We start from the raw sequence: 13,424 nt of genomic DNA on the forward strand, positions 1-13,424 counted from the left end.
TTGAATATATTTAAATAATGTAAAACATTTCATATTGTTGGAAAAAGTTTAAAAATACTTTTTTTTTAAAGAGAGACTGTCCTCGTCACTCACTTTAATGACCTTTTGAAATCCATTTGTCAATTTTTCAGGACAACACAAGCCATCAAAGCTAACAGACATGGACTACACTGTAAAGTGGTAACCTGAAAATGTAAGAGTCCACCCAAATATGAAAATATGGGTAATCAAACCGTTTGTGAAACCCATTGACTTCCATGGTATGAATTCTACGGAGGTAAATATGGACCAACAATATGGTTTCCCAAATTATTCAAAATATCTTGTGTTCAGCAGAGAGAAATTAACTGACACATGTTTGTAACAACTTGAGGGTGAGTAAATACCATTTTTATTTGAAGTAACCCTTTTAAAGAGTTGTTTTTCACTGTATTTAACCCATATAAATGTATTTTGTTGGTATAATTTAATGCATTTTGCAATAAATATTTTTTACTTGAATAAATCCAGGTAATTTAGAAGATGTTAATGTAAGGCTACTATTTTTTGAGTGTATATACCTTATGCGTCAGAAAAACAATCTATAATTATGTGTTTGAGTTTTTGCATTAGCTCTGTATATTTCTATGGCATTGCTGTCGAAGAGTAATTAGCTGGTAAAGTGGAATTACTTATAACGTTCATTAACTCTACAATGAGCATTGTAATGTTTGAAGCGGAGGTCACAACAAAACGTCAGGAGACGGGAATATTTTTAAATGAGCAGTTCATTCATAAATCTGTAAGATCTTACCTTCGTGCTGTGGAAACACAAACTGGAAGACTGAACACAGTGAGCGCAGCGCTGAAGAGCTCCAGAAGCTCCAGAAGCCACAACAAGTTAAATGTGTGCCAGCCAGATGAGAAGGGTTTCCCCTTAAGGAGTCTTATTTCTTCCTTGTCTAGGGGTTTTCCCCTGCAATTAGTCTCCACTTGCTCACTTTTTTGTAAAGCTGATTTGAGTGTATTCTGAAAGCACCATTCAAATAAATTGAAATCACCCACCGAGTCTTTCATAGCCAGACTTTCAGACGTAGTTTGAAAACACTAGCGCTGTTCAAATAAACACCGGGCAGAGCTGCAGTCGTTGCCATTAAATGAAGCGCTGTTCTTCAGCTGGTGGGGATCTGATGCCTTAAAAGGTAAAACATGGAAGGAGAGAAGCAGATATGCACACTAAAATACCCTATATCCCCTCATATTACTGCTGCAGATAGCATGAGTTTACAGAAGGATACAAAACCCATACAAGGAAAAGCTATTAACTCAAAAGCTGGATTTCAAGAACCCACACGAAACATCAGTTCTCAGATTTCCTTTTATTCTCCAGTTTCACATTCTGAAATAAAGAAAAAAAATCAGCATTTTTTATATTTTTTTATATTATAATACAGCAATCTCATGTTGGCAGTCCGTTTAAACTCGCAGTACTGCCACAGGAAACTTCAGTATGTAACACAGAGCAAAAAAAAAAGAAATCAATTGCACTTACTTCAAACAGGTTATAGACAGAATTAACAACCAACGAAAACACCAAAAACAACAAGGGAACACTAAACTGCTCATACATATATACTTATTAATTGCACGAAACAAAAATGCATAAATATTCATTACACTAGTGTACAAAAATACTTGTACATTTTTTTTTTTTGTTCAAATATTCTCCAAGCAGACACGGATAGCAGAGGTTTGGTGAATTCAGGGCAGAGGAAGATGCAGAGGAGACGACGAGAACTCGCTCGGTTCACGTTCAGGATCACGAAAGGAAACAAACACCCAGTGCATATGTCATCAGTTCTTTAAAAGAGGAAACTAAAGTACACAGAGTCTGGATTGCAAAAATCAAATTCAGGTCTCCAGCCTTTCACAAAATGCAAGAACAAGAGGCTGAAAACCTTGAGCTGGGACTACGAGCGCAAACGAACAGACGAAAAAGGTTTGCATTCTAAAACTCGTTTTATCGCATGCAGAATGACGATACACACCAAAAAAACCCATCTACAGGAGCAGCTAGACATGTTGAATGCCTGCGCGTGATAGGCTCAAGCGCAGCTTTTGAAATGGAGACAGTACCGTGAGGTGCGTCACAGTCCTCAGAGTGCTTAAGAGAAGACTTCCTCCAGGAAAATAATCCTTCATGCTTAGATTGTCCATTAAATAAACCTGATTAAATTAAACGCTGAGCCCAGTTGTCCTTCATTCAAACAGGAGGGAGAAATAACTAAACGTCTGTTACGGAACGGCATCTGTGGAGACGGGAACAGAGCATTAGCTTACGGTCAGACGCGAGTGACCATATGAGGCGAAGTGACGGATACTCACGGATTTAACAGAACTGGCGTGACTTCCAGCCCGGTTGAGAGCTTTCAGAGGGAGACGGGTACCAGCGCATCTACAAGCAAGAGGAACAAGACAAATTACAGTCAGATATTGCAGAGGTTTCTTAAATTATAGGAAAGAAGCCTCAATTTGTGGTCCGTTACAGAATAAGATTACTACTATTGAATTTAAACTGTAAGTGCATATAATGGTGCATAACATGCTAATATAAATGTACACTTTAAACATTTAAATCAACTTATTTGATGAATCCGAAAGAAAACTATTTATTGCTTAGGTTTTATCATTTAGATCTTAAATATAATTTAATCAAATGTAATCATATTTTGAGAAATCATCATTTTGATGCGTTTACCAGTCACTTGAAATGCATGTTTAATGCTTTCTTTTATTAATCTTTATGCCTCAAATGTAGCGGATTGACTTAATGAACTTGTGCTTGCTGTATAGATGGTCAAAAGTCTAAGTTTCCAATAGACAGGACACAAATGCACGCATGTCTCCGAATATTGTCAATGAATGGGACCCTACATTTTATTCAATATTAAATCTTTAAATTTTGGCTCTCATTAGACTCTCAAAAACAAAAAACTGGTATCCTCCATGATTCCTATCATTTACAACAAAGCACTTGAATGCGACTCCTGTAAATCACTTCAGAAGTGGGAAGTTTCCAATAGGCATCTTTATCAACCAGAACACTTTAAAATCTCCAAAATAACCATATAAAATCTTCTTGATGAACCAAAGTTGCTGCCAAAAGCCATTTTATTATTATTATTATTATTATTAATTACATTAAAAGATGTAGAGGGCAAAAACCCAGAAAGAGAGCAATTTCTACAACAACCTTCATAGTCGAGCTATTTTAGCGGTGCTAATGAACTGATGCGATCACAAACTGAGCAGGAAACTCTTATCAGTGCATCTATAAACATCTTTCAGCAAGATGACATTAACTCCTTTCCCGTCCAGCCTTCCCAAACCACGCCAACACCCACTTCCCCAGACAAGGGCAAGAGAACGAGCACAATCACCCTGGCACGTCCGTTTCAGCCCTTCGTGACTTACTCTGGACTTCCACATTCTTCACGAGGCGTCAGGCGTTTACAGCTGAAGTCTCACTCCGGCAGGTGTGTGTTGGAAAGGTCTGGAGGAAGAGAAAGCCAAGTGCTCTTTTCTTCCAGCAGTTTAACTGCAGACTTATAGTTGCGTCATCCCGGCTACACGCAAACATGCCAAAGGAATTCCATTTCTATTTTCCTTGAGCTGAATAATGCTGGACGAAGCAGGAAATCGGCAAGTCATTCTACGATAGGATCACCTTAACATTTATAAATGGAACTTTAGCACACGTTTATATTTATGTAAAATAATTTAAAACTTAAAATTGTGTTTATACCATATAAAAGTACATTTGAAACAAATGTAAAATTAACCACCATTAACAAACAATAAAAAAAGCTATGCTAATGTTGCTTTTGCACAATTTTATATAACAATCTAAAATTTAAAAAAGGCACCATATAAAAATTTGATTTGAATCAATAAAAATACAAAAATTTAGTCACCAGGCCCACCCGTATAGCATATAATTTTTTTTTAAACCTCACATAAAAATGGCCAACATAAAACAATATATGTTAATTATGGCTATTTAAAAACAAAAACTGAAAATAAAACTGGTCAATTAATAAAAATACGCAGATAAACATTTTAATTTGGCTCGTTTTAGTTTAACCAAAAATATCTAAAAAAATAAATAGCAATAAATGACAACCACCAACCAACATTTTTAGTTTAACTAAACCAAAAAACTGAAAAGCTAACCACCAGCTAACCAGCAACAGAAAACTCACTCTAAATGCCCTCAGTGTGACATCGGGCAGAGAATGTGTTAGTGTGTGCATCCATTAGCACATTCGCTCCTTTTCTCACCCAGAGGATGAAACCTTTTACAACCCCTTTGAGATCCTGACAAAACACACTGTGCCCACAGCTTTAGCCAAACACAACTGTAAAACATTTGGTTGGGATCGGATCTTAAAAACTAAAAATCAGACAAATAAACTTACAAACAAGCTCAATTTACGCTTTAAAAGAACCTGTTAACATACAGTACGGCTCAAGAGACTTCAAGTAAAGCCCCTTCATCCATGACCTTACGCTTTCACTGGGCTGTTGCCATGACATCCACAACGTCTAGCCACCCAATCAATAAACTTGATCTGTCAAGCACAGTCTTCAAAAACAGTCGCATTACATTAAACATGCATGCGAACAATGGAAGATTTACAATAAACCATGACAATACCTGAGGAGCATCAAATGTTTTCATATTCATTTTTACCACTGTAAAACATGAACTACAAGAGCAGTTAAAGGCAGTGTTTGTGGGAGAATTTCACATGTGCTGCTTTTAATGAATCATAAAAGTGGTTGCACATTGTTTTTTGGCTAAACTTTAATCGGCACCTCTCTGGGCACAGATTCACTCGGCGACCAAGTCATAATCCAACCTGAGACGCAATTAAAAACAGCTTTCCTCTGATGTCATCTTAGCAACGCTAGCAGGCCAAGGAATGCTGCTCTGAGGGATTCTGGGTAATCAGACTTGTCATGTTCAGAGTGGACCCCTGACACCACCTCTGGTTTTGCTGCGTCATGTGACCCAGGGTCAGTTTCCATCAGAGCTCGAGTCAGGGGCATTATGGGAAAGAAAAGCTTGGTTCGGTTAGACTGAACATTCGCTAACGTTTTGAAGCGCACGCTACTTACTACTGCTGCCGTATACAGTACGAATTGCTGGATGAAATGCATTGAACAAAATGTGCAGTATACTGTACAAAGCTTACGGTGTGGAATAGCGGCTCCCACAATGCAATGCATGGACGATTTTTTTCTGACTCAATTGAACCGAGGACTTTTACAATAAAAAAAAAGATTCACAATACATGTCAAATTAAGTAAAAGTACAGTAGTATGCAAGACATGAATTGGTACACCCTTAAATCTAGGGCTTTACCCAGAATCCTTTACAGGAAGGATGCAAACAAATGATTTAAAGTAAATATTCTAAAACCAAAATATATACAAATTTAATGCCTGGTATTAAGATCTTTTTTGGTCGATCGGATCACAAGTAGACATTCCCGTTTACACCTGGTGTTTTAATCCGTCTCTTTTGTCCACTTTCACCCACTTCTGTCCGGATTTCTTCGAGGGGAGGGTCTGTGAATGTATGGGGTTTTTTTCCAGATCTTTCGATCTAAAGGGCGAAATAAACTCACGCAATTTACATAATGAACATGCTCGGAGACGGAGAGCATCAGCTTTTGTTTCTGCTCTGAAAGCCACAAGACCAAGCGAACGCTGTGAGTGTTAGAAATCAGGAATGGTTAGAACATTGCGCTTGGTACGTTTTTCATCACCAAAACAAACTTGGTCTTCAGCCGACAGTTTAAATCCCGTCTGGCTAGCGCGATTCACAATCTTTCCGCATCAGTTCAGTAGATGGAGAGTAGACTATCTTTAGTGGCTGTTCGAACACAGACCGCATGAATGCATTCCGATTCAAAGATTCCGATTCGCAAAATATAAGTGTACACCCTTAAAACTTGGCCTTTACCCACAATCCTTTACACAAGTATTGGGATACATCAACAAATTGAGAACTTCGTGTAGTCACTAACTCCATATTTAGAAGTACAAAAACTGTCACTTTGGAACTGAATCCCTGTTTGTTTTCAAAGTACAAAAGCACAATGATTTGCTACAAACTAATGGAAGTCATTTTCAAGATGTGTTGGCAATGTCACATTGGACAGACAAACCCCCGAAAGCAGAGTCAGAGATAGTCAGAGGAAAGGGGAACACACCGGCTGGTCCCTCACCTGGGCGTGCAGGGCGGCAGCGGCAGCAGCAGCGGCGGGGTAGGTGAAGGCGGCGTGAGGCAGGCCTGGGGTCAGTTCAGTGGTGTAGAGGGGATACGGAGCCCACGCCTCAGGAGACGCAGGGATCAGTGCTGCCCCCGTCAGGTCATCTACAGAATCACACAGTCACATACAGAACCAGACGCCAGGGAGCGGAAGCACTTCAAGAGACCCGTTACAGCACCCAAAATACACACTGCCATTCAAAAACCTTTGAAGGAATTAATGCTTTTCTTAAACAAGGACACATTAAAATGATCATAAGTGACAGTCAAGACACGTTACAAAACATTTCCAATCATCCGAATCGCAGACAGCATGTTCTGCTGTGTGCGCCGTAGTTTACTCACATGGGTCTCGAGCGATGAAATGAGCACCAAGAGCCGGGTGCAAGTTGGACGGGTTCGGCGTGGCCATCAGTTTACTCTTCGCCATCTTCGTGTTGGCTTTTGCAAACTCCAGACGAAGCGTCTGAGGACTCTCTGGGTCAAAGCGGATGCCCTGAGAACAGATTATAAGTGTTGACCGAATACGGTCTAATTACTTGTGCACAAATGCACAAAACAGGGGTGTCCAATACTGCTCCTGGAGGGCCACTGTCCTGCAGAGTTCAAAATCAAGGTCTTACTAGGCATACAAGAAAACTTAAGGCAGGTGTGTTGAGGCAAGACAGAGCTAAACTCTCCAGGACAGTGTTTGGACACCCCTGATATAACAGGACATCAGGTTTCCCTCTGCAGCACGAGTGCACTGACTCCCAGAGCGATCCACATCCAGCCAGAAACACATGACGTCATGGAACTTTTCTTAGGGACCAACATGTGTACACTAAAGAAACTTTCCCCCCCATAGAGAAGAGCGGCATCTGAGTCAGACTTTTAAAAGCAAAGTTTGGAGGACATAAAGCACAGTGTCTTATCAATAATTAAGTTGCCATCGCTTCAGCTTACTGACGGACCAATGATTACTTACGTTCAAGGCATTCTTGGCCGCTTCAGCCCCAGTCCGGCTGTCAAACGTGACAAACCCCACGGGCTAGACAGCGAAAGAAACGCACAGAGGTAGAGAGACAAAATTAGATTTTCCAATCAACACAAGTAGAAAACAGATCTCCTTAAAAATGTACAGTCATACAGTATTTCACCCCAAAAATCAAAGGGAAAATAGTTTAAAACTATGATCCTAAATTTTCTTCAAAATTATTTTATCCATTAAGGCGGCATACTTTATTCTCACACCAATATTTTACATACCCTGTTTTTCCAGTTTGCTTGAAATTGCCTTTAGGTCTCTTATAGTTTTTCTCAATGTCCGCTTTTTAAAGTGAGTCTCATGAGATCAAAATAATGTATGAAAAAAAAAAAGTGTTAATCAAGATTATCTATATTACATTTCTACAATCTAAATACCTTAGAAACCGCTTAAATTAAAGAAAATATTTCACATTATTAATGTCTGCAAAAATTCTGTTAAACATTTTTTTTAGGTTTAGGGGGTGTTTGGTTAATCCAAAAACCATGTGACCAGCATCATGTAATGTCATCCTCTTCTGCGGCAGATATTTTGAACATTATGGTAAATATCCTCCTAATTTGTTCTAGATTTCATCTCCAATGACATTGTCTAGTATTTTAGCCTGTAAACTACGTTGCGTACATATGGTTTGCAATATTTATGCTTTTATGTCAAATAAATCAAATGTGAGGTTAACCCGATCAAGAAAATAACATTTAGTTGACCAGACAAGGCCTGCCATTAAAATTATGAGGCAAAATAGTGAAACTGTCAACCATGTTACCAGTCAACCACATTATTTTTGTAAATTAAATATCTAGACTGCAGCTTTTGATATTATGTACCCTAAATTATATGCATCAATAAACATTAATGCATGTAAAACTCAATTTAAATGTATGATTTTTTGGTTTACATTTATGCTTAAATTTACACATCATTGTAGGGGAAATCATAGTTTCAACTTTACCTGTTTTGAGGTCAATTTTATGAGAGATCCTTCATATCCCTGTTTGATAAAAAGGACAAATTCAGAATTAATCTGACAATTTAAAATAAATTCTCAAATTAAAATCAGTCAAATAAAGACTAACACAACGTCCAGCTTTCCCCCCCTCAGTCTTACCTTGAAGGGTCTGAACAGCAGGTAAAGCTCGCGTGGTTTAATGTCGACAGGCAGTCCGCTGACAAACAGTGTTCGTACCTAGAACAGGGAAATGCTTCAATGACATCAGCACACAAATGACCGACAGATACACACAATGCCATGACCTCTGAGCTATGAGTGCTGTACAATGTATGGTCTTAGAAATGTGCACCTGAAAAGGAATAAAAATAGGAATGGTTCAGAACTACCTTTGAATGTCTCTCTCCCTTCCTATTGTGTCAGAGTCTCCCCGTTTGTCTGCAGAGTTTGCTATTGGACACTAAATGTGTTCAGATCAAAATCATGAGATTGTGTTAGTTTAGTGAGCAGAAGTGTGTGCGTGGTGATCAAGTGTGTGTGACCCTAAGCATGGATGCAGAGACTTCTGCAGGCCACGGACAGCATTATTGCTCCAATGTGAGTGGAAGGTAGAAAATCTAATTTAACTCGGCAAATTAACAGGATGGATCAAATGATATTACAGTGAACAGAGAGAGAGAAAAGGGCAATCAAATAAAGAAAAAGAAAAAAAAAGTTAATTGAAGAATGAACAGTGAAAAGAAACTCGACCTCAAAGACTAGAACACTTTATCCAACAAATTAAGATTTAGTGTCACACATTCTAGAGTTTCCCAAAAAGCAATGCGCATTTAAAAACAGATGTAGCAACTCTATACAGATCTAGAGGGCAGAAGAGAAGGATTGGACGAAGGACACGGTGTGCTATGACCTTTTACGGAAAACAGAGGAGAGAGAGACCCGTCACATTCTCCAAACGCTTCAGAGGTGAACAGACTCAACCTGAAAGACACTGGTTTTTGGGTCAGTCTCACAAAAACATGTTCAGGACCAAAATAATTGTTTGATTTTTAAATGGTTTAAACCTAAAAGTCAATTTGAAGTTCTCTTCATTGTGACAGGACAATTTACCCACAAAAGTGTAATTTAGAATTGACCATTTTCTTCTATGTTTTGTGATTCCTATCATTTTACAAACGGATTCACAGATATATAATAATGTAATTCATATAATATAATGTATAATATAAAGCAACAATAAAATTAATAATGATAATAACCCCGTGTTTTGCAAGTTTTTATTCTCGGTGTGAATTGTCAGTAATTTGTGCTAGCGTTGAAATAAAGCAAAAATTATTATTAAAAGTTCTGTCATTTCTATTCTCAGTGCAGACAGTAGTTTGTCCTGTAGGGATATAAATAAAACAATGATAACGCATGTTTAAAAAAAAATTTACGTGAATGGTCAGTAATTCTATAGTGTTGAAATAAAGCAATTAATAATAAATAAGTTCTGTACTTTCTATTATTCTCAGTGCAGATAAAAAGCATAATAAAATAAATTATATTTAAAATCATGACAATGCAAAACATGTAATTAAAGTATTAATATTAGTTAAGTGTTAAAATAATTTTATATTTATACAACCCAGAAAGGTTTACCTTTTTATCCTGCACCAACTACAAAAAAGAAAACTACAAGACAGCACCAAGTTTTTTTTGGACAAGCACATGATAATACCATGATGTTCTGGACATGCATGACAGTAACATGGTATTCTTTGAAGTACCATATAAATGCCATGGTACAAGAATATAGTACCATGGTACCACCAATAAAAGCGTGTCAGATCATTAAAGTGCTAAAACAGCAAAGCATCAGAGTGTATAACTGGACAAATGTCCATCGTTCAGATTCCTCTACACATTTCCACCAATACATCAGTCACTGGAAAGCCATCATTTCCTGACCGGCTCAGAGGAGCGAGTGGTGGACCGGCTGCAGGCGAGGACGGTCTCAGAGTTCAGTTAAAAACCCTCAGCATAAACTTTGATTATCCACAATGTTCCTGAAACATGAGCATCAGTGCTCAAACGCTGCCAACAGCTGAGGGGGGAAATAAACAACAGGAATTTAATCAAAAAAGAATAAACACGAAATAAGGGACAATGTGCCACTTAAGCAAAATAAACAGTTGATTTTGCTGGTGGTCAGAAAAAAACGGGACAGAAACAAAAGGGCATATTTGGGGGACGAGAGCGACTGGGTCGAAGCACAGAGGGAGGAAACCCCTGTCCTAATTATTGCAGGTTCAGGCTTGAACACAATGAACAATCTGAACGCGCCACACCAAACGCAGTGACCCAGTGCTGCCCAGTAACAATGACAGGACGCAACTCCCACCCCAAACCCTGCACGAGAGTCCAGCTAAAACTACAGGAACATTTACACAGCCATCCTCACAAACTTCTCACTAGAACATAAAAAAACATCTCAAGTCTAATTTTTTCTGAGTGTTTGCAAACAGCATTGTATGGTCTTGTGCAAGTAAAACACACTGAACTGCAGGAAATGCCTTTACAAGAGGTCAGAGGTGACATCGGACCAGACCCAAACACTCAGTGGAGAAACTGGTTTAGAATGTCACTAAAAAATAAGATTCTATACAGAATATGAAAGGCTTCCATTCAGACAGTTGTTTATTTCACTCAATTTACTGCAAGAGGAACGTTACTTAAATATAATTGAATGTAAATAGGCCAAACTAAAGACAAGCTGCCCAAAAAAAAAGCATTAAATTGTCATTAAATAAATGGAAGTCTTGTTGTGTCTCAAGTAAATAAAAGTGACGCCTCCATCGGTAGTCAGATATGACAGATTGGAAACGAACAGAAAAAGGTCAGAAGTTACAGTTTATTTTATTATACCATAATATATATTAAACTATAATATATTTGTAATTCCCATCTCAAGACTTTAAATGGTTGTCTTGTTGGGTCTCAAAAATATTTACTTTATGCAAAATAATCTGTCTAAATATTTTTTTTTAAAGTCCAAAAACTGACAATACACTGCAACAACATAATTTAGATTAGAATTACATTAAAGCACTAAAAGTGAAAATAATTCTAAAAAGATACATGGTGTCTTTTAGACCCACGTTCAATATACGTCACTGTCTGCGCGTGTTTGAGAATGCTGGGAGAAAAAGGACAGGAAAAACTTACAGAACACGCACTGGAGTTTTTGCTTGTTAAATCTGCCATTAAACTTTATCCAGTCACACAAGAGAGTGTGTCTCATCAGGTGAGTCTCATATTTCAATGGCAACTTTAAGATTAATCATCAACAGACTCCACATTCCTCTCAAACTCCCTCTCAAGCTTTTCCTCAGCAAACGCTTTTCCTCAAACCGCAACAAACATGCCTCTGAGACGCCTTTAAAGCGAGTTTTAAAACATTTCCACAGTCAGTCATCCGCCGGCAGAAGCTTGAACTTCACCAAATGAAGTTTATGTTTACTAAAAGAGTTTATTTCTCTTACCTCCTCTTCTAATGAAACACTGGTGTTCGTCTCTGAATCTGACTTCAGACTCATTGTGTAACTTTAACGCTTCTTTGTGCCAGAAAAATAAAAAAATCAGTTTTCCCTGTCGGTGATTTTGTCCCTGGTGTGCGTTAAAGTTGCAGAAGAGAATCTCGTGTCGTTTGTGCCCAGTGAAGCCGTGAGTTAAAGCCACAATCCGAAAGTAAAGGTGAGAGGTGCTCTGTGAGGGTGACAGAAGGGAAAGGAGGTGATTTTTGGAGTTTTTTCCCCCCTCGCTCACATCAAGCTCGTTTGAGTTGAAGTGGAAAGAAAGGAGAAAAGAGGAACCGTTGGTAGATTTAAAGCTGAAGTTGTGCGTCTGCTCCTCTTTCCTATTAGCGGATCAATCATGTTAAATGCGCGCACCCGTGCTTCAGATGGGACTCAGCTGCGCGAGGCCCGGCCCACTTTACCACCATCATCAACATATCTAACCCCTCCTTTACACCCATGCCTGCCTCTGTATCTCTAACCCTGCCTACATGATGCCTGTTTCCGAAACCAAGGAGGTCTATATAATAACTAGAGAACCATTTATTTCAATGACCCCAGTACGCCAATCTGCCCTCTTTGCTCATCAGCAGCCAATCACAGGGTCAGTGTGTGTGTGTGTGTGTGTGTGTGTGTGTGTGTGTGTGTGTGTGTGTGTGAAAATGTTATAATTTGTATTATTATTTTAAGAATAAGAGATTATATATTAAATAATATAAAGATGACAACATATAGGCCTACCTCACTTGAATTAATAGATCATTAGGCATGATGTTTTGCAAACTGGTCTGAAACCAGTTTCCTTTGGAGACTGCCTTCCTTTGACCCTGCCTTTATATCAATTGCTCACTTCACTCTATAACTAAAATCATATCATCCAATCCTGCTGTGGATCATCTAACCCTGCCTATTTCTCTGATGTTATACAGTATATCTTTAAACATAAAGTGAGCCAATCACTTGAGGCGTATATGTCACGTGACTACACACTCTGGAGCCGCAGGAAATGAAAGAAGTTTATTTAAAAAAAATTGTGGCTGATGGTACCAGAAAAACACAACCCTTTACTGGCGACTAAAAGCTAAGTGGTCAATTTCATGCTTTTAAGGTTCCAATAACTAACCAGGTGCTGGTAAAATCAGAATGCGGCTACTTTTAAATAGCCGTCAATGGAAAAGTGTTTTTTAAATATATTTTTGCATGACAGCGCCTCCAAAGGAAACTGGTTTCAGACCAGCTTGCAAAACATCATGCCTAATGATCTATTAATTCAAGTGAGGTAGGCCTATATGTTGTCATCTTTATATTATTTAATATATAATCTCTTATTCTTAAAATAATAATAAAAATTATAACAATTTCACACACACACACACACACACACACACACACACACACACACACACACACACACACATATATATATATTAATTCATTTATCAATATATCAACATTTAAGATAGATATGACTTGACAGAAATGAAGTCATTTTAAAATATCTATATTTATGGATAATAATTCACTTACACCCAGTTATTTTAGTATCATTGACTATGCTATTATTTATTATTA

General features: G+C 38.1%; 1 protein-coding gene across 2 annotated transcripts; it reads right to left on the bottom strand.

The window, feature by feature from the left end:
* Positions 1-1,343: 1,343 nt before the first annotated feature.
* rbpms2a (RNA binding protein, mRNA processing factor 2a) lies at positions 1,344-12,370 on the bottom strand. Of its 2 annotated transcripts, none has more exons than XM_079604433.1 (8): positions 11,820-12,370; positions 8,455-8,532; positions 8,299-8,337; positions 7,287-7,349; positions 6,665-6,815; positions 6,276-6,424; positions 2,365-2,434; positions 1,344-2,288 (listed from the first exon to the last, which is right to left on the bottom strand). In XM_079604433.1, the coding sequence occupies exons 1-7, from the start codon at positions 11,871-11,873 to the stop codon at positions 2,369-2,371; spliced, it is 600 nt and encodes a 199-aa protein (XP_079460559.1). In that variant the 5' UTR covers positions 11,874-12,370; the 3' UTR covers positions 1,344-2,288; positions 2,365-2,368. The 2 variants fall into 2 exon arrangements, with proteins under 2 accessions (XP_079460559.1, XP_079460558.1); XM_079604432.1 differs by having other exon boundaries at positions 6,261-6,424; positions 11,820-12,350.
* Between the last annotated feature and the right edge of the window lie 1,054 nt (positions 12,371-13,424).

Source organism: Phoxinus phoxinus (genome assembly GCF_949152265.1).
Source record: "Phoxinus phoxinus genome assembly, chromosome: 25".
Classification (NCBI taxonomy): Eukaryota; Metazoa; Chordata; class Actinopteri; order Cypriniformes; family Leuciscidae; genus Phoxinus; species Phoxinus phoxinus.